Below are 22,338 nucleotides of genomic sequence, written 5' to 3' on the forward strand. Positions count from 1 at the left end.
ATTCCTGGGCTCAAGTGATCCTCCCACCTCAGCCTTCCAAAGAGCTGGGATTACAGGCATGAGCTACTGCACCTGGCCAAGAATTTTTTAAAAATCACTATCTGGCAACTCTCAGGATAATATTTGACTCAGGCAAAGATCATCAATGAATGCTAAAACCATTGGGTGAAAAATTGTTGCAGAATGGGATGCTCACACGGCTTCAAAGTACTGCTCTACAAATTACTTATCAATAACTTGAAAAACCAGGCCAGGCGCAGTGGCTCACGCCTGTAATCCCAGCACTTTGGGAGGCTGAGACAGGCGGATCACGAGGTCAGGAGATCAAGACCATCCTGGCTAACACAGTGAAACCCCGTCTCTACTAAAAATACAAAAAAATTAGCCAGGCAAGGTGGTGGGCGCCTGTAGTCCCAGCTACTCAGGAGGCTGAGGCAGGAGAATGGCATGAACCCAGGAGGCGGAGCTTGCAGTGAGCGGACATCATGTCATTGCACTCCAGCCTGGGAGACAGAGCGAGACTCCGTCTCAATTAAAAAAAACTTAAAAAACCAAACTGTACTAACCATGGAGAAATCTGGTTGTTATCACTTTAACTGAATGACCAAACTTAGCATCACCAAATAGAGTGCAACCTAACAGTTCATGCCTCCAGCTAGGATGCAGTAATAAGGGCCAGATATCACCGAGTAAGTATTTTTGCCAAAAATGTGTAACCTTAATCTAATCATGAGAAAATAATCACTCAAATCCAGAATGTGGGACATTTTACAAGATATCCTCCTTGCACTCTTCCAAAAAAAAAAAAAAAAAAAAAATCAATGTCATGAAAACAAATGGTAGGGTTGGGAAAACTGTTCTAAATTTAAGAACTAAAGAGGGATAACAACCAGATGAGATGTGTTAGAGCTTGAATTTAAAGAGACAGAAAAACAACTATAAAAGCATTTTGGGGAAAATTGGAATATGTAGCATATGTTAGATGACATTAAGGAATTATGTTAATTTTCAAAGGTATGATAATTTTTTTTTTTTTTTTGTAAAAGAGTCCTTATTTTTCACAAGGTATGTCGAAGTATTTAGGGTGAAGTGTCATGTTGGCTATAATTATTTCATATGGTTTCATACACAAAGCACATACCACATACACATATACATATACCTCAGACCAATCCAAACCATGTTCAACACTGAAACTATAAGATGCCACCAAACAGGGAAGCATGAATGTGTCTTGCGTCTACCCATTGTATCAATCTAGGTTCAGCAGAAAAACAAAAGCCACTCCATGTATTTCAAGTACGAAAGGCTTTAAAGCAAAAAATTAAAGGTTTATCCAACTCTTGGAAGGGCTGGAGGAGTGACCATCTTGGTTTCCAGTTCAGAAGGAGTGACTCTCAAATGCTCATTGGTAAGTGGCTACAAATGGGAAGCTCACCTTATTATGCCTGCAAGATCAATGCATGCGATTCCTAGGAAGGTCATCCAGAAGCGCTTTAAACTCCAAGCCTGTCCATGCTCCTGTCTGCAACTGGCATTGAAACATAATGGCCTCTCCTCCTCCGTCTCACACTGGCTGACTCTAACCTAGGCTCATAGAGAGAAGGGATTCTAGAAAATGTATTCATAGTTCCAACTGTTCCCTCTGTATCTCGTAAAAGACCTTAGAAAGGGCAGTGATAATGCTGATTTGCAAGAAGACAATCTAACGCAGTTGTATTTTACAGCACAGGCTCTTTAAGTTTGGGTTATCAGCAAAAAACCATTAGAGTATGAGAAATTTCTTTTTAAATTGTGGCAAAATATATGTAATATAAAAATTACCATTGTAGCTATTGTACATCGTAGCTAAGTATACAGTCCAGTAGCATTAAGTACATTTACACTGTTGTGTACCACTATCTAGCTCCAGAAATCTTTAATCTTCCCAAACAGAAACTTGTACCCATTAACCAATACCTTCTCCTTCCTCATTTCTCCTAGAAACCAGAATTATACTTTGTGTCTCTATAAATTTGACTACTCTGGGTACTTCATATAAGTGGAATCACAGTATGTGTCCTTCTGTGACTGGCTTCTTTCAGTTAGAATCATGTCTTCAGGCCAGGCGCGGTGGCTCACGTCTATAAACCCAGCACTTTGGGACGCCGAGGTGGGTGGATCACGAGGTCAGGAGATCGAGACCACCCTGGCTAACACGATGAAACCCCGTCTCTACAAAACATACAAAAAATTAGCCAGGCGTGGTGGCGGGCTCCTGTGGTCCCAGTTGCTCAGGAGGCTGAGGCAAGGGGAACGGTGTGAACCCAGCAGGCAGAGCTTGCAGTGAGCCAAGATCACGCCACTGCACTCCAGCCTGGGCAACAGAGCAAGACTCTGTTTCAAAAAAAAAAAGAATCATGTCTTCAAGGTTCATCCATGTTATAGCACGTGTCAGATTTCCTTTTCTTTTCTTTTTTTTTCTTTTTAAGATAGAGTCTCTCTCTGTCGCCCAGGCTGGAGGGCAGTAGCACAATCTCAGCTCGCTGCAGTGTCTGCCTTCTGGGTTCAAGCAATTCTTGTGCCTCAGCCTCCCGAGTAGCTGGAATTACAGGCATGCACCACCACACCTGGCTAATTTTTGTATTTTTAGTAGAGACAGGGTTTTACCATGTTGACCAGGCTGGTCTTGAACTTCTGGCCTCAACCGATCTGCCTGCCTCGGCCTCCCAAAGTGCTGGGATTACAGGCATGAGCCACTACGCCTGGCCCCTGATTGTCATTATTTAAAGCTAAGTGATATTCTGCTGTCTGTATACACTACATTTTGTTTATTCATTCATCTGTCAATGGACATTTGGGTTGTTTCCACGCCTTGGTTATTGTGGATAATACCACTGTGAACACGAGCATACACATATCTGCTCCAGTCCCTGCTTTTAACTCTTTTGGGTATATGCCCAGAGGTGGAATTGCTGGGTCACAAGGTAATTCTAGGTTTAATTTATTGAGGGACTGTTGTACTGTTCTCCACAATATTACCTTCCCAGCAGCAGCATCCAGTGGACAAGCGGTCCAGTTTCTCCACATCTTCACCCACACTTGTTACTTTTGGCTTTTATATATATATATTTTTTAAATAACATTCTAATGGGTGTTAAGTGGTCAGAACTGGTTCTTTTAGGAGAAGAGATAGAGGCCAGGGGGATGGTTCACACCTGTAATCCCAGCACTTTAGGAGGCCTAGGTGGGCGGATCACTTGAGGTCAGGAGTTTGAGATCAGCCTGGCCAACATGGTGAAACTCCATCTCACAAAAATTAGCTGGGTGTGGTGGTGTTCACCTGTAATCCCAGCTACTTGGGAGGCTGAGGGATGAGAATCGCTTGAATCCGGGAGGTAGAGGTTGCAGTGAGCTGAGATCGCACCACTGCATGACCTGGTGACAGAGCAAGACTCTATCTCAAAAAAAAAAAAAAAAAAAAAAAGAGTAGAGATAGAAAAGCATTGAGAACACAGCCTCAGCTCAGCTCAGTCTGCCATGGTGGGAAGCCATTAATTCTTCGCTCTTGAAATCTTTTCTTCCTTGGTGTAGCAGAGGCTGCAAGTCACCTCTGCAACTTTATTCTTCCCTTCTTTCTCAGTTATAAAATCCCTGATTTTAGAAACATTTTTATTGAGATGTAATTCACGTACCATAACATTCACTACAATTGAATGGTTTTTAGTATATTCACAGATTTGTACAACTATCACCACAATCTAAGTTTAGAACTGTTTTCATCATCCCACAAAGAAACCCCACACCCATTAGCAGTTATTCACTATTTCTTCCCAACCAACCTCCCCTCCTCCCAATAGCCCTAGGCAACCACTAGTCTACTTTCCATCTCTACCGATTTGTCTTTTCTGGACATTTCATACAAATGAGATTTTACAACATGTGGTCTTTTGTGACTGACTTTTTTCCCCTAGCATAATGTTTTGCAGGTTCGTCTGTGTTGTAGCAGGTATCAGTACTTCAACCCCTTTTATTGCCAAATAATATTCCATTATATGGATAGTTCATATTTTGTTTATCCATTCATCAGTTGATGGACATTTGGGTTGTTTCCGTTTTCTTGACTATTATGAATAATGTTGCCATGAACATTAATGCACAAGTTTTCGTGCAGATGTGTATTTTCATGTGTCTTGGTTTTATACCTAGGAGTAGAATTGCTGAGTCATAGGAGAGCTCCTCCATGTTTAACCATTAACGAACTGCCAGACTGTTTTCCAAAGAAACGGCACCATTGTACAATCCCACCAGCAAAGGATGAGGGTAGAATCCCTGATTCTTAACTGATTATTGAGCTCAGGCCCATTCAAAACAAAGATGACATTTCCTAACCTTCCTTACAAGTAGTTCTGACCAGTGGGATGGGAGAAGAAGTTAGGTTTTGTCTTTAAAAGAAAGAGTGGCCAGGCGCCGTGGCTCACGCCTGTAATCCCAGCACTTGGGGAGGCTGAGGTGGGCGGATCACCTGAGGCCGGGAGTTCAGGACCAGCTTGACCAACATGGAGAAACCCCGCTCTACTAAAAATACAAAATTAGCTGGGCGTAGTGGTGCATGCCTGTAATCCCAGCTACTCGGGAGGCTGAGGTGGGAGAATCGCTTGAACCCGGGAGGCGGAGGTTTCAATGGGCCAAGATTGTGTCATTGCACTCCAGCCTGGGCAACAAGAGTGAAACTCCGTCTCAAAAAAAAAAGAAAGAAAGGAGGGTACACTCTGCACTCTCCTCTCCTCCACTCTGCCCCCTTTCCAGTGGCTGGATGTGGACATGGTGATAAGCTATCTTAGATCATGTGGACAAGGGAAACACATAGGGATATTAGAGCCTCCAGACAGAAGGAACTTAGGACCCTGGACAGCTTTGTGGAGCAGTGCTTCCATACCAGCGTGAAGTTTTGTACGGGAGAAAATATACATTTTTAACTTCTGTAAGCCACTGTTATTTTGGGTCTCTCAGAGCAGCCATATATAATTTAACTAATATATTTTCTTTCTGTGATTCTTCTTTATTTTGATTATACTTCTACTTCTTTGCCCCTCTTTTAGGTGGGAGGTGCTGCTCCAAGCACTAACTCAGAATATAGACCCTCTCCCTCTTGCAATGGTGCCAGCTTGGAGTTCTTTGCTTCCACTGTAGGTGAAGGAAGGAAAAAGTATGGAGAACTCACATCCACTCTTCATTATCCTCAAACAGAAGTAACCCATTTTCTTCTGCTCACAGCCCATTGGCCAGAACTAACTATACGACCCCAATCTAATTGCAAAGGAGTCTGGGAAGTACAGCACAGTACATGGATCTTTGGAGAGCATTAATTTTCTCCGCCAAAGGTTTCTTTTTTTGTTGTTTTTTTTTGAAACAGAGTCTTGCTCTGTCACCCAGGGTGGAGTCCAGTGGCCCAATCTTATCTCACTGCAACCTCTCCCTCCCAGGTTCAAGGACTCCTCCAGCCTCGGCCTCCCGAGTAGCTAGGATTACAGGCGTGTGCCATCACATCTGGCTATTTTTTTTTTTTTTTTTCTGTATTTTTAGTAGAGACAGGGTTTTACCATGTTGGCCAGGCTGGTCTCAAACTCCCGGCTTCAAGTGATCCACCTGCCTGGGTGTCTCAAAGTGTTGGGATTGCAGCAGTGAGCCACTGCATCTGGCCCACACTGACGTTTTCTGACCTCAGTGTGTTTCTTTTCTCCTGGCATGCACTTTCCCTAGAGATTTCATCTACTCCCAAGTCTTCCACTGCCCCTATCTGCCAATGACTCCCAAAACTCCGTCTCCGGCCGAGACTTCTCTCCTGGGCTTGAGATATCTGTATCCAACTGCCAGCACATCTCCAGTGGACAGCCTTTGGGCACAAGGTAACACAAGCCTGTGGGTATAAGTGATCACCTGAAGTCACTTTCAGTGGCTCTCCACTCCCATATTTTTTCATCCCCTGGAAATGTACCCTTCCCAAATACTCTGAGTCTCTCTTCTCCTTTGTTGACTGTAGTTTTGTGATTGGATGGTAGTTCCTGTTGCTTTTTTCCTTTCAAATGAATTTTCTCTTAGGAGGCTTCTTAGCCATTATGCAAATAGACCTCAACTGGGCTTGCCCTATGCCTGTCTGAAACCCAGCTTAGGTTCAAGTTAGGACTCCTGTTAATCTGAGCTCTCACTTCCTGTCCCAACCTGCTTTTCCTTAGGAGGCTCCTGCTGTTGGTGAAAGAAAAAATCATCCCCCTAGTTGCTCAGAAATCTGGGAATCATTGGGATTTTTTCCTCTCCTTCACCTTCCTCATCCAATCAGTCACCAAGTGCTATCAACTCTGCTGCCTTAGTAGCCCTTAATATATACTTACCTATCAACCGTCACTGCCATGCCATACTTCAGGTCTTCATTTCTCACTCAAATTACCAAAATATCCCTAAATAGTTCCTCTGCCTTCTGTCTGGCCACCCTCCTGAGTGACCTCTCCATCATGTACCTTACAGTGACTGCTTGCACAAGGCTCTTCATGACTTGGTCATAGTCTGCTCTCATGAACCACCAGAGCCAAGCACCTGGGTTCTGATCCTGGTTGCAGCTCTTACTGTGTGATGATGGACAGGCCACTTGATCTCTTCAAACCTCAGTTCCTAAATTAAATGAATGATTGAATTCACTCAATTTTGTATATATTAGGCACTGTGCAAAACATACTAGTGGATATAGAGATGAATTAGAAAAGCCCCTGCACTCAAAGAGCTCTCAGATTCATCAACAAATTATTGTGCGGTGAGACAGTAAGTGCTATAATTCAGGAATATACAGTGTTGTGTGAATGGTGTGGAATCAGTTTATCTCCAGAGCAGAAAAACGTGAAGGTAGAAGAGGGCGTTCAGAGTGACACTGGAGCTGTGCAGCAGGGGCTACTACTGTCCCCTCACATCCTTTCTTCTCTTCTTCCTAAGAGTCCTTTTTCAGCTGGGCATACAGCCATCCAAAATAAAAACTATTTCCCAGCCTCCTTTTCAGCTAAGTGTAGCCATGTGACTAAGTTGTGGCCAATAGGATGTCAGTACGAGGGGTAATAGCAGCATCTGGGATGTGTCTTTAAAAGGAGGGAGTATGTCCTTCTCCTTTTCCTCCTTCCTGTTCCCTGGGAGGTGAACTTGGTGGCTGGAGGTGAAGCAGCTGGAACTTGGACATGAGCGTCTTGTTGACGATAATAGTGCAACAAGATAGAAGCAGCCCTGGCTGGCCTACATTCACATGAGAAAGAAATAAGACTCCATTTTGTTTAAGCTATTCTCTTGCATATATATATATATATACACACCCCCCCCCACACACACACACATATCAGCTAAGTGTAGCCATGTGACTAACTTGTGGCCAATGGGATGTCAGTACGAGTGGTAAGAGCAGTATCTTGTGTGTGTGTGTGTATATACACACAATATGTCCCTTGCAGCCAAGTCTAATTCTAACTAATACAAACTAACTCTAAAAAATGAATATACATTCACCAGGGGATAGGCTATTTCAAGCCGAGGGAAGAGTCTGTATTAAGGCTCAGGGAATGCTGTGGTTTTATGTGGCAGCAGATGAGACTGGAAATGAGTCAGGATGAGCCACAGTGGAGGATGAATTAAATGGGCAGGAGTGTGGCAGAAAGACCTGTTGGAGGCTATGAATGTAATCAAAGTGACAGACAACTGGTGCAATGATTGTAGTGGAAATGGAGGAGAGGAGATTGATTCAAGATGCATTTAGGACCAAGAATCGGGAGCTTGTGAACGTGCGTGTATGAGTACAGTAGATGGAGTGGGTGTGTCATCAGCGAAGATCTGAGCATTTGGGCTTGCTCTCCTCAGAGGCCCTGATAGTGGAGTTCAGCCTTTCCCCATGGGGCAAATCCTACTTTCACTCCAGTTCCTGGGGCTCAGAGTCCCTCGCCCAGATGTCTCTTGCCATCTCACCCTGCCTGGCTTCCCTTGGTTGTTCCAGGATTATTTCACAAAGAGGGACGTGGTTGGGTCTTTAACCCTGTGAATGCCGGCTCTCCCCAGGATGCCTGAGGAGCCTGTAGTGGAGCTGTCAGGGGCTGCTCAGGTTCTGGCTGGCAGCTGGACACTGTCTGTCTTGCCAGCTGGGACACAGTGCCTCTGGGTAGTTGTGTAAGAGAGGGGCCCTTGGCAGACATACAGGTTCTTCTCTATTGGTGGGCCAGCCAGCAGGTCAGTGGGAAGGTTAAAGGTCATGGGGTTTGGGGGAAACTGGGTGACGAGTTCAGACCCATTCCCAGTAAAGCTTCTGGGAAGCACTTCTCTACTGGGGTAGCCCCTGATACCAGGGCACTCATTAACCCTCTGGGTGCCAGGGAAAGGGCAGGAGGTGAGTGCTGGGAGGCAGCTGAGGTCAACTTCTTTTGAACTTCCACGTGGTATTTACTCAGAGCAATTGGTGCCAGAGGCTCAGGGCTCTGGAGTATAAAGCAGAATGTCTGCTCTCTGTGCCCAGACGTGAGCAGGTGAGCAGCTGGGGCAGAGGGATGGGGGTCGCAGTCCTAAGGGAGGGTATTGCAGGTGGCCTCAGGGGAGACCCTGGGGTGGCCCCTAAGACGTCCTCTTGGAACACTTTGGCAGAGTTGCATCTTTGCCCTCGTTATGGCTCAGTTTTTCCCACCATGAAATGGGACGGAGGGAGACAGGTGGGCAGGGGAAGTTGGTAGAAGTGGCCTAGGGAGCTGCTCCTGGGGTCTGGGACCTTTGCAAAGGGGTTAGAGCACCACGCTCCCTGCTGTGTGACTGAGGTGGCAAGGGCACGCCCTCGCCCCCTGTCTGAGGAAGACACCCCAGCCTCCTTGACTCACCTAGGTCAGTCCTCTTGAGCCCCAACAGCTCTGTACTCCCCAGCCTAAAGAAGGGTTAACAGGATTTCGGGCAGTTGCCCCTGGAGAGGTCCCCTGGGCAAGTCACCTGCACCATGTCCCTTCCTCTGCTTCTTCCCCTAACCAGGCCTTCCTCCACCTGTCTTCGCAGAGCAGATAATGGCAAGCATGGCTGCCCTGCTCACCTGGGCTCTGGCTCTTCTTTCAGGTGGGTCTCCGACCCTGACTTCAACGTGGGGGTGTGGGTGGAGGCTGGCCTGAGGGCCCTGTCCACCCTGGGGAGGAGAGGCCAGGCTCTGATTACCTAGTCCCTCTCCGCAGCGTTTTCGGCCACCCAGGCACGGAAAGGCTTCTGGGACTACTTCAGTCAGACAAGCGGGGACAAACGCAGGGTGGAGCAGATCCATCAGCAGAAGATGGCCCGCGAGCCCGCGTGAGTGCCCAGGGGAAGGGGAGTAGGCGAAGGGAGGAGACAGCTGGGCCATGCCATGATGCCCTGCCTCTGCTGCCTCAACCTCTGTGGCCGCTGCTGGGACAGAGGAAAGGAGCGGTGCTAGCTCTGCCCGCTGATCCCGGCCATCCTGGGCTCTTCAGCGCCCTCTGCCTGCAGCCCCCACCTTGACAACTCCATAGCTGTTGCCCCATTGCCCACTGAGGCGCGGGACTTGGGATCAACCGGGAAGACGCCTGCTGCAGTCCCCAGAATCAAAGGATGATGTGGCGCATCTATGTTTATTTGGAGAGTGTTGTAGGTCTGGATTTGCATGTGCGATGTGTTTGTGCTTCGTGCGTGAGGAGTTGTGACTGGCTAGGGTTAGGACAAGAGTCCTTGACTCTGGGGCCAACGCCCTGCGTCCTTGGTTCCCCCAGAGGATCAGTGACCGATGACTTGGGGATAAAGGAGATGATGGGGGCTAACAGTCTGATGACCTGGATATCTGTCCCCTTCCCCAGGAGCCTGAAAGACAGCCTTGAGCAAGACCTCAACAATATGAACAAGTTCCTGGAAAAGCTCAGGCCTCTGAGTGGGAGCGAGGCTCCTCGGCTCCCACAGGACCCGGTGGGCATGCGGCAGCAGCTGCAGGAGGAGTTGGAGGAGGTGAAGGCGCGCCTCCAGCCCTACATGGCAGAAGCGCACGAGCTGGTGGGCTGGAATTTGGAAGGTTTGCGGCAGCAACTGAAGCCCTACACGATGGATCTGATGGAGCAGGTGGCGCTGCGCGTGCAGGAGCTGCAGGAGCAGTTGCGCGTGGTGGGAGAAGACACCAAGGCCCAGCTGCTGGGGGGCGTGGACGAGGCGCGGGCTTTGCTGCAGGAACTACAGAGCCGTGTGGTGAACCACACTGGCCGCTTCAGAGAGTTCTTCCACCCCTACGCCGAGAGCCTGGTAAGCGGCATCGGGCGCCACGTGCAGGAGCTGCACCGCAGGGTGGCTTCGCACGCCCCAGCCAGCCCCGCGCGCCTCAGTCGCTGCGTGCAGGTGCTCTCCCGGAAGCTCACGCTCAAGGCCAAGGCCCTGCACACACGCATCCAGCAGAACCTGGACCAGCTGCGCGATGAGCTCAGTAGGGCCTTTGCAGGCACTGGGACTGAGGAGGGGGCCGGCCCGGACCCCCAGATGCTCTCCGAGGAGGTGCGCCAGCGACTCCAGGCTTTCCGCCAGGACACCTACCTGCAGATCGCTGCCTTCACTCGCGCCATCGACCAGGAGACTGAGGAAGTCCAGCAGCAGCTGGCGCCACCTCCCCCAGGCCACAGCGCCTTCACCCCAGAGTTTCAACAAACGGACAGTGGCAAGGTTCTGAGCAAGCTGCAGGGCCGTCTGGATGACCTGTGGGAAGACATCACTCACAGCCTTCATGACCAAGGTCACAGCCACCTGGGGGAGCCCTGAGGGTCTACCTGCCCAGGGCCATTCCCAGCTCCTTGTCTGGGGAGCCCTGGCTCTGAGCCTCTAGCATGGTTCAGTCCTTGAAAGTGGCCTGTTGGGTGGAGGGCGGAAGGTCCTGTGCAGGACAGGGAGGCCACCAAAGGGGCTGCTGTCTCCCGCATATCCAGCCTCCTGCGGCTCCCCCATCTGGATGCATTACACTCACCAGGCTTTGCAAACCCAGCCTTCCAGTGCTCATTTGGGAATGCTCATGAGTTGCTCCATTCAAGGGTGAGGGAGTAGGGAGGGAGAGGCACCATGCGTGTGGGTGATTATCTGCAAGCCTGTTTGCCGTGATGCTGGAAGACTGTGCCACTACGTCCTGGAGTTTGGCTCTGGTCACTTCTGGCTGCCTGGTGGCCACTGCTACAGCTGGTCCACAGAGAGGAGCACTTGTCTCCCCAGGGCTGCCATGGCAGCTATCAGGGGAATAGAAGGGAGAAAGAGGAGAATGTCATGGGGAGAACATGTGATGGTGTGTGAATATCCCTGCTGGCTCTGATGCTGGTGGATATGAAAGGTGGGGACTGTGATAGGAGAGGGCAGAGCCCATGTTTCCTGACATAGCTCTACACCTAAATAAGGGACTGAACCCTCCAAACTGTGGGAGCTCCTTATACCCTCTGGGGAGCATACTGTGTGCTCTCCCCATCTCCAGCCCCTCCCTCTGGACTCCCAAGCTGAAGCCTAGACTTCTGGCTCAAATGAAATAGATGTTTATGATAGAAGTTTGCCTGGTGTGACTCTCATTTGGACCATGTCTGAAAGCAGTGGCCTCACCACTCTCCCCAAAGCACACCTATCACCCACTCCATTCCCTTGCTGCTCTTTCTCATCGACCCCCTCCCAGTCCAGGTCTGTCAAAGGGGTTCTGACTGGGCTCTGCTTCAGGGATCCTAGCTAGACAATGCTGTCTGTCAAACCTGGTGGGAGGGCCTGGGTTATGGACCCTTCCTCTGCACCTGCACTATTCACTAGCCTGCTCCCCACAGGACAGTGGGCATGGAATGCAGGCTGTGTCTGGAAGACCTGTGGCCCTGGGGGACTTGAAATTCCTGAGGTGGGCTGCCTGCCTCCTTTGTTCCTGCTGTTCTAGAGCTTGAATGGCCTCTTTTTATGCTGGACTCTCTTCTTGGGACTCTCAAACTCTTTCACTCAGCAGCACCAATGCTCCCTATAGATCCCCTGGGAACTGAAACTGCGGTGTGGTGGAGGAAGTGGAAAGGGTAAATACAGTCTCTTGTCTTTGGACTGCCCTGTCCAGCCCCCTTTCCTCCCAGTTCAGCCTACTGTCCCAGGGTTCTCAGCACCTGCCTGTTCCCCAACCCCGTAGCACAGACCCCACACATATGTAGGCTCATCATGCCTGCAGGCTGGTCTTCCCTGACACCCTGGATGTTGACAATGTTGGCCACAGAACTGGGTTGTGGACCCAGCACCTGGAGAGAAGAAGTGCTAGAAAGGTAGAAATAATAAAAGGTGTTTTTGTTGTTGTTAGGAAACTGGAAAAGCATGGGTCAAGGGGGTGGGCTATGGTGGGGATGGGAGGAGGTGGAAATGAGGGCTGTGTACTTGAGGCTGGGATTGGGGAAGGTAGTGATGAGGACAGAATAGGGAGTGGGAAGGACAGAAAATGACAGCAGGCTTCAGGGATTGAGAGAGGGGAAAAAGCTGAGCCACCCGGAGGGGGGACCTAGCACGCAAGCAGCATGTGGCCCAACACTGGAACCAAGCATCCCGGCTCCGGGCGCACCTTCTCAGGGATTCCCCAGGGACAAGTCCGGCCCCTTGTCCTCAAGGCTCTACCGACGTAGGGACCAATAGAACCCGGTGCGGTGGAGCTATTGTGAAGGAGCAAAAAACGGCCCTGGTTCTAAGAGGACGTCTTGGGGGAAGTGACGGCTGAGTTGAGGTGGATCTGGCTGGCGATGGAAGGTTCGAGCCATATAAACCTGGGAACCTGGAGCCCTTGACGACATTGTTCCCCAAGGCCCGGAGTCTGCGGCCTCTTTAAGAAGGGAGGCGGGGGTGGTGGCAACTGACGGAAGTGACGATACGGGGTGGGGCCGCTAGAGCGGAGGAAGTCGGAAGCAGAGGTCCAAATTGCGCGTGGTGGCCATGGCGGCCAGCGGGGCTGTGGAACCAGGGCCCCCGGGGGCTGCCGTCGCCCCGTCACCCGCCCTGGCCCCGCCGCCCGCCCCTGATCACTTGTTCCGGCCCATCAGCGCCGAGGACGAGGAGCAGCAGCCCACCGAGATCGAATCGCTATGCATGAATTGTTACTGCAATGTGAGGCGGGGGGGTAGGGCTTGGGCCGGGACGAGCCGGGGGTCGGACCCAGCCAGGTGGGCCTTGTCGGGGACCCCGAGACGCTCCCGGAGATAGTAGGGCGGGGAACGGGGAGTTTCATTGACTTTTTTCCTTCGCTGCTTTCTGCTTCACCAGGGCATGACGCGCCTCCTGCTCACCAAGATTCCCTTCTTCAGAGAAATAATCGTGAGCTCCTTTTCTTGCGAGCACTGTGGCTGGAACAACACGGAGATCCAGTCGGCAGGCAGGGTCCAGGACCAGGGAGTACGCTACACTTTGACCGTCAGGGCTCCGGAGGTGAGAGGACCTTAGAGCAGGTACCTCAGTATTCTAGAGGGAGATTGGGGACTGGGGTCAGAGCTCTGGTCCAGGCGGTCTGATCTTAAATAAATCCCCCTATGTCTTCTAGCCTTAGTTTCTTTTGTAAAATGGTACTGGTGTTGTCATCAGCTCAAGTGAGATAAGATTTGTTAAAATGCTTCGTAAATGTCTGAGCGTATGAAATGAGCAGTAGTTGTTATGAATAGTATTCTCACCATTTGGACAGCCTGGCTCACACCACCTGTACTATTCGAAAGGAGCAGTCTGGACCCTGTGGAGTGGCGAGAGGGAGAGACAGCTGGGCTAGGGTCTGATGGAAAGGGGACAGTCTGGTTATTACTTGAGAAGCTGTTCTGCAGCCTCTTTATACTGAACGTATTCCTTTCTGCCCAGGACATGAATAGAGAAGTGGTGAAGACTGACTCTGCTACCACAAGGATTCCCGAGCTAGATTTTGAAATTCCTGCCTTTAGCCAGAAAGGAGGTAAGTTTAAGATCAGAGTATTTGGGCTGTTCACATGTAGCCAGAGTCTTACCCTCTTTCTTGCAAACCCCCTGGTGCCAGGTCTCATGGTTTGTGTATGGGTTCTACCATGTAATCATTGTGATCTTCATTGGTTTATCATGAGTAGAAAGCTTAGGTCAAACAGCTCGAGATGGTAGAAGGTAATGGTAATACCATAATGTGTTTATTATAGAATTTTAGCATCACTGTTATCAGACATGAATGGAACCTTGCCCTGGCCTTCTCATTTTATGGATGAGGAAATTAAGACCCAGAGAGTTCAAGTGAATTGCCCAGGGTCATACAGGCACTTGATAGCAGAGCTAAGGCTAAGTCACACTTGTCTTTTGTTGTTGTTCACAAGCTCTGACCACTGTTGAAGGATTGATCACCCGTGCTATCTCTGGCCTGGAGCAGGACCAGCCAGCACGAAGGGTAAGCTGGGGTTTTCTGATTGTAGCGGCTCAAGGAATAATTGCTTATATGTGTCTGACTATAGCGTGTCCCATGTGTCTGAATAGTCTCTGACTAAATTTTGGAAACTTTTTGGGTAAGCATATGGTGGTGCTGGAGCTGCTAGGATGTTGCATATGTTGTAATTATTGTCTTTTCCACTTCCCTCTCTCAGTATATATATTCAGGCCTCATCAGACAGGCGATAATAACGTTGCCTCTGAAGAGCCTTTCCTAATCCCCTTGGGTTATCTGTGTTTCCTGAGTATTCTGTTGCATTCCTATATTTATTATGACAAGTAATATACTATAACTGCATCTTTAGTTATTTGTCTCCTTAATTGGCTGGGGAGTCCCATGAGAGGACTGATATATTTATATTTCTTTTTTTTTTTTTTTTTTTTTTTTTTTTTTTTTGAGATGGAGTCTCGCTCTGTCGCCCAGGCTGGAGTGCAGTGGCCGGATCTCAGCTCACTGCAAGCTCCGCCTCCCGGGTCCACGCCATTCTCCTACCTCAGCCTCCCGAGTAGCTGGGACTACAGGCGCCCGCCATCTCGCCCGGCTAATTTTTTGTATTTTTTAAGTGGAGATGGGGTTTCACTGTGTTAGCCAGGATGGTCTTGACCTCCTGACCTTGTGATCCGCCCGCCTCGGCCTCCCAAAGTGCTGGGATTACAGGCTTGAGCCACCGCGCCCGGCCTACTATTATATTTCTAACATGGCATGAGTGGCCGGGCTAAATGGTTGAATGAGTGAGAAAAATGAGGCTTGCCTGTCACCACCCGTCAACTTCAGGCTTGTTTGCTACATCTCATTATGAAGCCTGAAGTTTCCACTCACACTGAGACAGGTGGTGACTTCCTAATGGAAATAACATGGGCATGACAAGGGGCAGGGCATAAGTACACCACCAGGGCTGATGCTTTACTCTCTGTTCACGGCAGGCAAACAAAGATGCTACAGCTGAAAGAATTGATGAGTTCATTGTCAAACTAAAGGAGCTAAAGCAAGTAGCCTCCCCTTTCACTCTGGTGAGTATTGAGAGACTGGACTTGCCCTTGATTAGGGGAGGAGGGACTATTAAGACTGCTGGGATTTTCCACTGTGGTGCCTGAGTGGTCTGATAGTAGGTGATGTAGGATTGTTTGTGATTTCCTTTTGCAATGACTCTCTTCACCCATTTGTTAGATCATTGATGATCCCTCAGGGAACAGCTTTGTGGAAAACCCACATGCTCCTCAGAAAGATGATGCCCTGGTGATCACACACTACAACCGGACCCGACATCAGGAAGAGATGCTGGGGCTCCAAGTAAGTGGACTGAAGGATCCAGAAGAATGCTCTGGAATTATCGCACACTCTGGGTTGCTTGGAGTCAGTGGAACTTATTTTGCTGCTGCTGCTGCTCTGTGTGCCCTATCTCAGCTTGTTTGTGCTTCTCATCTTGCTCATGTCCAGGACTTGGGTAAACTTCACAGAAAGGATGGCAGTGGCTGTGATCCTATCTTAAGCCCTGTTCTTCCCTTGGTTGGGGCTTTACTTTGTGGTTTCTCTAACTGATGAGGTGGCACCTGACATAAGTGAGCCAGAGCATTTTCTCCCACTCCAGGGCAGGGTGTTGGGGACACTGAGTTATACCTGCCAACTTGCGATGTGCATCTTTGCTATTTTAGGAAGAAGCACCAGCAGAGAAGCCAGAAGAGGAAGATCTCAGAAATGAAGTGAGTCACACTGGCTACTGGTGAGGAAGGAGCAGAGTTGTGGGCTGAGACTGATGCTGTTCAGCATCTGTCTTCCTTGCCACCAACATAGATGACCACCAGCATACCAACTGAGTGTCTTTAGCCTGAACATCCCATCAAGGAGGGCTCACCCTTTGTCCCCATGTTGTGTTTCAGGTGCTCCAGTTCAACACAAACTGCCCAGAATGCAATGCCCCCGCTCAGACCAACATGAAGCTAGTACGTATCTTTTGCCAAGCAGTTGGGTTGCTCTTCCTCTGACTCAGGCATGAAGATTATAATTAGGCTGGGAGCATCCCTTTCAAGGAAAGCACATGCGTTATACCCAGTGATAAGGAGAATATTATCTTTGATTAGACTGTGTACTTTGGGTTTTATGTTCAAAGAGAAAATTAGGCCATGGTCACTAGACTGTGTGTATGTGGTCTGAGCCATGCCTTCAAATGTGTGAACAGGGATCGCCATGGGTTGGGAACTTGCCCTCTTCTGGAGCACTCTGTGGGCTGCCTCTTGTGAATATTTCCTGCAGTTCTGGGACCAGCATATGTTTGTGTGGGGTTTGGCTTTGTTTTTCCCCAGATGGTGGTCCTGTTCACCTGGAAGTAGATTTCCTTAACTCCGTTTTCCAGAAATCCCTCACTTTAAGGAGGTTATCATCATGGCTACCAACTGCGAGAACTGTGGACATCGGACCAATGAGGTGGGTGGGCACCATTATTTGGGAAGAAGACTAGCTTAAGGTTAACCCCGTTTTAACTATCATTCTTCCTAAATACTTCAGGACTTGAGGGCAGGGGGTGTAGAGCAGCTTGGGTCTTTTTCTTAGGTCTAGTGTAGGGTAAGGAGCCCTTGAAGGAACGGGAAGTAGCCTAGAAAAGAAAAGTTAGAGATTCTATAACTTGTTTAAGACATTTTAAAGGTTGATGATATAAGAGAAAAGTCTTTTGACCCACTCCTCAGAGGTGTGGAAGTTCAGGGAGGCAGACTTAGACTTCACAATGAAGAACCCAATAGAGCTGTCTGAAAATAGAATGAGCTGCCTTGGAGAGTTATAAATTCCTTTCTCCTGAGTGTATCTGAGTATAAGCTAATTCAGTTCTTTAACCAGAATATTATAAAGGAGACCCACACATTGGATGCAGTGGATGAAAGGACTGCAATAAATGCTTAAAAGTCTCTTTCAACCCCAAGAGTCAGGTTTTTCTTAAGGTAAATTCAGAGTTTGTTGGCAGTTTGGGAGAGGTTTTGGCATGTTACCAGGGTTGGACGCTGCTCCTGGCCAGCTCTTGGTGTTTTTGGTTTGGGTGACTGCTGTTTAGAAGGCTCTCTCTTTGGTAGCTATTAGTGGGCCTAACTGACTGGAGGTCCAAGCCTCCACTCCACGTCTCCTGGGTACCAAGATAGGCTCAGGTCTTCTCTCTGTTGCTCCTGACTGTTTTCTATGCAGGTGAAATCTGGAGGAGCAGTAGAACCCTTGGGCACCAGGATCACCCTCCACATCACAGATCCCTCAGATATGACCAGAGACCTCCTCAAGGTAACAGTCAGCTTGGGAAAGTCAGTGTCCTCCTCATAAGTTAGATAAGCTGTCTCTATCTAGGTGAAGCTGTCTTTTGGGAATAATGTTCAGGGCCATGAGGCATCTCCTACTTCCCTGGCTTTGAGGACCCCTGAGCAGAGGGGATTAATCCAAGGTTGGAATTAATGTAGATGTAGAAGGTGACCTGTTAGCTCTTTCTGATGAGCGGGTAGCTTTTTGGCCTCCAGTGTCTATCTGGGTCCTCTTTTCTGTCCCCTAATGACAGGATACCTGACAGCTTGAAACTATGACTGAGCTTCCCTTTATTAAGTTGGATCCATTCCCGTGGTTCAGATGGACAGGAGTGAGTCACAAGCTTTAACAAGGGAGTCAGAGAAAACTGGGACAGCTGCCCTTGTCCCCAGTCTATCACTGCTGGTATTAATTGAGCAGGAGGCCTCTGGTTGGCTTTCTTTGCTTCTGACTTAAAGCTTAAAACTGACCTCTCATCTCACAGTCTGAGACTTGCAGTGTGGAAATCCCAGAGCTAGAATTTGAACTGGGAATGGCCGTCCTTGGGGGCAAGTTCACCACACTGGAAGGGCTGCTGAAAGACATCCGAGAACTGGTGAGTCACCTGAGTAGTGTGTTAACCACCTTTGAGCAATTTGGCTGTGTGAAAAAGGACTGGAAGACTTCAAACATCCTAGTTTTCGGTGGTGGTAACTGTGGGTTTCTTTGCCTTAAAGCTGGTTTAGGAGACTTAAATATTATTTTGGATTGTGAAGAGACTTAAATATTACTTTGGATTGTGAAGATAAGTTTATGGGAAATGTTGAATGGAAATTCCAGGCCTAACTTTGGGACTTCATAGTTATTTTGTGGTCTTGGAGAAGTCATTTATTTTACTGGAAAGTTAGGTGATGAGGGTCCTTCTTAGCACCTAAAACTTCCCAACGTAAAAAACATACATGTGTTGACTTAGTCCAAATATTTATCTTCTTGATGAATTATTTCACTTGATTCTCTGTTGGGCATTTTGTAGTTGTAAATTGTACTTTTTCTTTGCATTTCTTCTCCAAATTAGTATTAGAGATCATATTCTAAGAACATGTTTCGATTTTTGTTTTACATTGCCAGTTTTGTTATCTTGGCACATTATCCCATAGACTCCTAGTAGCGACTGCCTTGGTCAGAAAGGTGGTGTGGGCTAAATGGAAACCAAGTTTCCCTGACTGGGCACCCACTGCCACCCCCTGCGTAGTTTATGGTCAGGCCTAACAAATATAAAGCCAGTATTCACACAATTTGGATATCATTTATTGCAGGTGACCAAAAATCCTTTCACACTGGGTGACAGTTCAAATCCTTGCCAGAAAGAGAGACTGCAGGAGTTTAGCCAGAAGATGGACCAGGTAAGAGGTCACTGGCCAGTCAGTACTTAGGGTCCAGTGAACAAGAGGCTGCATGCTCATGTCTTGGCCACTTTTTGAACATCTAACCATCATGTTGGGCATTCTTCTGGTTTTCTTTTTCTTTTTTTTTTTTTGGAAGCAGTCTTGTTCTGTTGCCCAGGTTGGAATGCAGTGGCGCAATCTTAGCTCACTGCAACCTCTGCCTCCCGGGTTCACACAATTCTCCTGCCTCAGCCTCCTGAGTAGCTGGGATTACAGGCGCACACTACCACGCGTGGCTAATTTTTTGTATTTTTAGTAGAGACAGGATTTCGCTATGTTGGCCAGACTGGTCTCGAACTCCTGACCTCGTGATCCGCCTGCCTCGGCCTCCCAAAGTGCTGGCATTACAGGCATGAGCCACCGTGCCCAGCCTTATTCTGGTTTTTTATATTCCATGTCTTCTTTCTTGTTTTTCTCCTTTATTTTGTTAGAGCATCTCCTCCAGTAGCTTCCTGGGACAAAGCACATGGGAAATAAAATTTCTGGGCCCTTCTATGTCTGAACATTTCTTTATTCTGTTATCACACTAAAGTGATTATTGGCTGGGAATACGATTCTAGGATAGAAATAATTTTCAAAGACACTGCACTATGGTCTTCCAGTTTGGCTACTGAGAAGTCTGAAGCCATTTTGATTCCTGGTCTTTTATATGTGACCTAGTCTTGTGATCTCTTTGTCTCCTTTGATGTGAAAAAATTTCAGGATGTGCCTTGGTGTGGGTCAATTTTTACCCACTGGGCTAAGCACTTGGTGGATCTGTGGATCTTTTCAGTCTGGAAAACTCATGTGGTTCAGTTTTAAGAAGCTTTCATGAATTATTCTATTGAAGATTATCTTTTTTCTGATTTTTTTTTCTGTCCTTTCTGAGAACTCCTGGATTTTAGATATTAGACTTACTTGTCTGGTCTTCTATAATTTACTTTTTTTTTTTTTGGTTCTATTCTTGGTTTCTTGGTTTTTTTGTTCTACTTTAGGAGATTCCCTCAACTTTATTTTTCAACCCTTCAATTGAGGTTTTCATTTCCACTAAAACTTTTATTTTTCAAGGAGATTTTAAAAAAATAGCATCCTGTCTTAAAGATGTAGTATTTTTTTCTTCTTGAGGATTATTATTATTTTAAAAAATTTTTCAGCATGTAATTTATATAGCACTTCTTGATACTGATGTTGGATCTTTTTTGACATTTTATTCTCCTTGCATCCTCTTTTTTCCCATTTGATTTCCCATCTTTCAATGTTAAAGGCTTTGCTCAGATGTCTGATAATCATTGTCTTCTTACAAGTAGCTGACTAAAGACCTGAGTAGGGGGTGAGCCTTGTTGACATAGGGCTTATTACAGGGGAATTTAGCTTAGTTGTTTTGTTGAGGTGGCCTCCAATGCCAGAATTGTTAGGTCTTTCCTCTTGGGCTAGTCAGATTCCACTCCGTGGTTGTTGCATTTCCTGGCCTGAGGGTAAAGGCTTGGCTGGCAGTGTTCTGAGAGCTGTGGAAAGGGGGCTGGGGTGTATACGTATTCTGTTTTCCATATGCTTACATTCATTTAACCTCATTGTTCTTGATTCCTTTCCCTCTACCTTCAACTGGGCCAGCACCCCCCAGTCCACAGCTTGGTGATGTTGGCTTTTCTAACAGTCCTTGTTTTAGATCCTTTCCCCTCTACTTTCAGAGCTACCTAATTTCACCAATTCTTAAAACTTTTGGGGATTCTGTAATATAAATTGGGTTGCTTCTTGTCTGGCAGACATAGCCCCTTTTTACAGAGGTTATGTAAAATTTACTTGCTGTGTTCTCTCTCTCCTTTAGATCATCGAAGGTAACATGAAGGCCCACTTTATTATGGATGATCCAGCAGGAAACAGTTACTTGCAGGTATAGTAGACCTTCCCTGATGTTTCATAGAGAAGCATTTTCTGATCTTCCTTGAATATATATCATTTCCCTAGAAACTGAAAGACTTGATTCTAAATGGACTACTTTTTACCAAGGAGGCGAAGTTAGAAGATACATAAGGGAGAAAAGAGGGGGGTGTGGGAGAGGATTTCTTTTTTTTTAAGTGTATGTAAAGAAGGAAAAAAGGATACTCTGAGGCTCCTTTTTTTCTGTATTCTAGCTCTTGTCCCAGTTCTGGAGTTTTCATTTTGCACATCTGATTATGGAGTGAGGAGAAATGGTGCCTCATCCAGAGGCCAAGATAGGAAACTGATAGGCTTTAAGTTGACTGAGGAGATAGTCCGGTGATTGATGTGCCTTTAACATTGATTGAATGCTTACCATGGGTCAGGCAAAACTTCTAAGTTCTTTCCAAGATTAAGACCATTGCTATACTTTTTATAAGAAGGTGCAGATACTACAAAATAGGTGGATCGTTCCCTCATTCTAGGGCTGGGGTCTTCCACCCCTGGCGCATGTGGGCTCTGTTGCTACCCACTAGTTCAGTCTAGCTGTGGGAAATTGGAGGCCAATAAAATAAGAAGAAAAACCCAAAACTCATGATGTTCTTGGGAAAGTGGGAACTGGAAGCTGCCTGTAGGGAGGGGGAGTGGCACAGCGGCACTGATTGTCTGTCCTTGACCTTGCAGAATGTGTATGCACCTGAAGATGATCCTGAGATGAAGGTGGAGCGTTACAAGCGCACCTTTGACCAAAATGAGGAGCTAGGGCTCAATGACATGAAGACAGAGGGCTATGAGGCAGGCCTCGCTTCACAGCGGTAGCAGTGGGGGCTCAAGGGCCAGCCGCCAGTGCTGCTCTTTCTGTAGGTTATTTATTAGTATCAGAAGAAGGCTGGGAGTGTCCTCCCCACCAGCCCTTGCCCATGGTGGGGAGGACATCTGGTCTGAGTCAGAGATCTATGCACACTTTCTAAACAGCTTGTCATGTAAGTGTGAGCCTATTGTGTTACTTGACCTTATTTTGGAAGTTTTGAATTGGCCTAGGAGGAAACCCAGAAATGAACCAGGGGTATGTCATTACCACTTTTTTCATAGCAAGTCCTTACCCTCCCTCCACTTAATGCTCTGTCCTCTAAGGTTAGAACTCTGAAGTCGGAGAAGGTGGAATAAAGTTACACCTGGAGTTTGGTTGTTGGTTTCAAGTATATAAAATACTGACTTTCAACAGGAAAGGAGTCTCCTGAGGGGAGACCGAGTCCAGCACAAGTGTAGGAGTTACCATTGAAATGATGACTTCCTTTTTTTTTTTTTTTTTTTTTTTTT

The 22,338-nt window shown here is 47.5% G+C and overlaps 2 protein-coding genes across 3 annotated transcripts; both read left to right on the forward strand.

Annotated features, from left to right (window-relative positions):
• Positions 1 to 8,489: 8,489 nt before the first annotated feature.
• Positions 8,490 to 11,540, forward strand: APOA5 (apolipoprotein A5). 2 transcript variants are annotated; one of them, XM_017883120.1, is made up of 4 exons: positions 8,490 to 8,525; positions 9,013 to 9,093; positions 9,207 to 9,318; positions 9,840 to 11,540. In XM_017883120.1, exons 2-4 carry the CDS (start codon positions 9,045 to 9,047, stop codon positions 10,777 to 10,779), a joined length of 1,101 nt encoding a protein of 366 aa, XP_017738609.1. In that variant the 5' UTR covers positions 8,490 to 8,525; positions 9,013 to 9,044; the 3' UTR covers positions 10,780 to 11,540. The 2 variants fall into 2 exon arrangements, with proteins under 2 accessions (XP_017738609.1, XP_017738610.1); XM_017883121.1 differs by having other exon boundaries at positions 9,037 to 9,093.
• Positions 11,541 to 12,876: 1,336 nt separating this feature from the next.
• Positions 12,877 to 22,198, forward strand: ZPR1 (ZPR1 zinc finger). Its single transcript, XM_017883119.1, has 14 exons — positions 12,877 to 13,104; positions 13,261 to 13,422; positions 13,840 to 13,930; positions 14,316 to 14,386; positions 15,349 to 15,435; positions 15,593 to 15,715; positions 16,078 to 16,125; positions 16,303 to 16,369; positions 16,776 to 16,846; positions 17,594 to 17,683; positions 18,183 to 18,293; positions 18,994 to 19,080; positions 20,927 to 20,992; positions 21,703 to 22,198. The coding sequence occupies exons 1-14, from the start codon at positions 12,934 to 12,936 to the stop codon at positions 21,835 to 21,837; spliced, it is 1,380 nt and encodes a 459-aa protein (XP_017738608.1). The 5' UTR covers positions 12,877 to 12,933; the 3' UTR covers positions 21,838 to 22,198.
• The last annotated feature ends 140 nt before the right edge of the window (positions 22,199 to 22,338 follow it).

This window comes from Rhinopithecus bieti, unplaced genomic scaffold, assembly GCF_001698545.2.
Source record: "Rhinopithecus bieti isolate Rb0 unplaced genomic scaffold, ASM169854v2 scaffold_11964, whole genome shotgun sequence".
Lineage (NCBI taxonomy): Eukaryota > Metazoa > Chordata > Mammalia > Primates > Cercopithecidae > Rhinopithecus > Rhinopithecus bieti.

Excerpts from the sequence above, each read along its gene's own strand:
- APOA5 (XM_017883120.1), top strand. The coding sequence starts at position 9,045 with ATGGCAAGCATGGCTGCCCTGCTCACCTGGGCTCTGGCTCTTCTTTCA. Across the intron at positions 9,094-9,206 it reads GGCTCTGGCTCTTCTTTCAG|CGTTTTCGGCCACCCAGGCA; the intron begins GTGGGTCTCCGA and ends CCCTCTCCGCAG. Across the intron at positions 9,319-9,839 it reads AAGATGGCCCGCGAGCCCGC|GAGCCTGAAAGACAGCCTTG; the intron begins GTGAGTGCCCAG and ends CCCCTTCCCCAG.
- ZPR1 (XM_017883119.1), top strand. The coding sequence starts at position 12,934 with ATGGCGGCCAGCGGGGCTGTGGAACCAGGGCCCCCGGGGGCTGCCGTC. Across the intron at positions 14,387-15,348 it reads AGGACCAGCCAGCACGAAGG|GCAAACAAAGATGCTACAGC; the intron begins GTAAGCTGGGGT and ends TGTTCACGGCAG. Across the intron at positions 15,436-15,592 it reads TAGCCTCCCCTTTCACTCTG|ATCATTGATGATCCCTCAGG; the intron begins GTGAGTATTGAG and ends CCCATTTGTTAG.